Source organism: Tupaia chinensis, unplaced genomic scaffold (assembly GCF_000334495.1).
Source record: "Tupaia chinensis unplaced genomic scaffold, TupChi_1.0 Scaffold149964_2, whole genome shotgun sequence".
Taxonomy (NCBI): Eukaryota; Metazoa; Chordata; class Mammalia; order Scandentia; family Tupaiidae; genus Tupaia; species Tupaia belangeri.
Window position 1 is genome coordinate 1,311,670 of NW_006209806.1, and position 1,311 is coordinate 1,312,980.

The window sequence follows — 1,311 nt, forward strand, 5'->3', positions numbered from 1 at the left end:
TGCAGGAGAACGAGAAGTCGCCCAGCCAGAACCGGAAGGCCAAAGATGCCACCTCCGACAACGGCAAAGGTGAGGAGCGGGGGCCCGCCCTGCTCCCGCAGGGGCCCGCCCTGCTCCCGCCCACCCCCTCGGCGGGCTCCCCGCCCTGTGCCCAGGACTCACTGCTCTGCCCACAGACGGCCTGGCCTACTCAGCACTGCTGAAGAATGAGCTGCTAGGCGCCGGCATCGAGAAGGTGCAGGACCCGCAGACCGAGGACCGGAGGCTGCAGCCCTCCACGCCCGAGAAGAAGGGCCTGTTCACGGTGAGCCCCGCCGCCCGGCCCAGGCACACGCCCTTCCGGGCCACCCCAGCCGCCAGGCCTGGGCAGGCTCCCCGAGGCCTGGCAGGGCCCTGGGGAGAGGGCAGAGGGCCGGCCTGTGCTCGCCTTGGGAGGACGGTCACTGCGGGAGGGTGCAGGCACCAGGCCGCCATGCCGCCTCCTGTTCAGAACCCGTCGCGGCCTCAGGGCCACCCTGGCACCCGGTCCCCTGCCCGTGGGGTGCGGTGTGAGTGTGCCGTCCCACTCTCGGCGTGTCCCCGCAGTACTCCCTCAGCACCAAGCGTGCGAGCCCGGACGACGGCAACGACGTGTCCCCGTACTCCTTGTCCCCTGTCAGCAACAAAAGGCGAGTCCCTGCTCCCTGGGGCAGGTGGGCGGGCGGGCACAGGGCCCCGGGGCAGGGCGGCCTGGAGCGATGGGACCGGGGCCCAGCTGGGGTGGCCCTGAGGACCTCACTGCAACAAGCCGTAGCCAAGCCACGTTGGTTTCAGACCAGGGCCGGGCGATGGGGCATCGGGGGGTTCCCCAGAGGAGGAGGGCAGAGGGGCGAGCGTCACCCTGCGAGCCCAGAGCACCTGGCGCACATCTGAGGGCAAGGGCGTCAGGGCCACTTGCCAGCCCCCCTGGGCTCACAGGCCACAGGGCTCCGGGGACAGCGGGGGGTGCTTTGGGTGAGCCCTCCTCCCCTCCCCGCAGCCAGAAGTTGCTGCGGTCACCGCGGAAACCCACGCGCAAGATCTCTAAGATCCCCTTCAAGGTGCTGGACGCGCCCGAGCTGCAGGACGACTTCTACCTGAACCTGGTCGACTGGTCGTCCCTCAACGTGCTCAGCGTGGGGCTGGGCACCTGCGTGTACCTGTGGAGCGCCTGCACCAGCCAGGTGTGCCCGGGGACGGGGGTCCCTCAGGGAGCAGGCGGGGACCCTCGGGGAGCAGGAAGGGACCCTTGGGGAGCAGGCGGCGACCCTCGGGGAGCAGGCGGGGACCCTC

General features: G+C 71.1%; 1 protein-coding gene across 1 annotated transcript in view; it reads left to right on the top strand.

The window, feature by feature from the left end:
• LOC102468362 (fizzy and cell division cycle 20 related 1) overlaps nucleotides 1-1,311 on the top strand; it is a gene marked incomplete at its 3' end in the record, with an annotated part of 20,956 nt that overhangs the window by 18,367 nt on the left and 1,278 nt on the right. Inside the window, 4 exon segments of the mRNA XM_027769595.1 lie at nucleotides 6-69; nucleotides 177-304; nucleotides 586-668; nucleotides 1,019-1,202. Of these exon segments, the coding sequence (XP_027625396.1) occupies nucleotides 6-69; nucleotides 177-304; nucleotides 586-668; nucleotides 1,019-1,202 (459 nt within the window).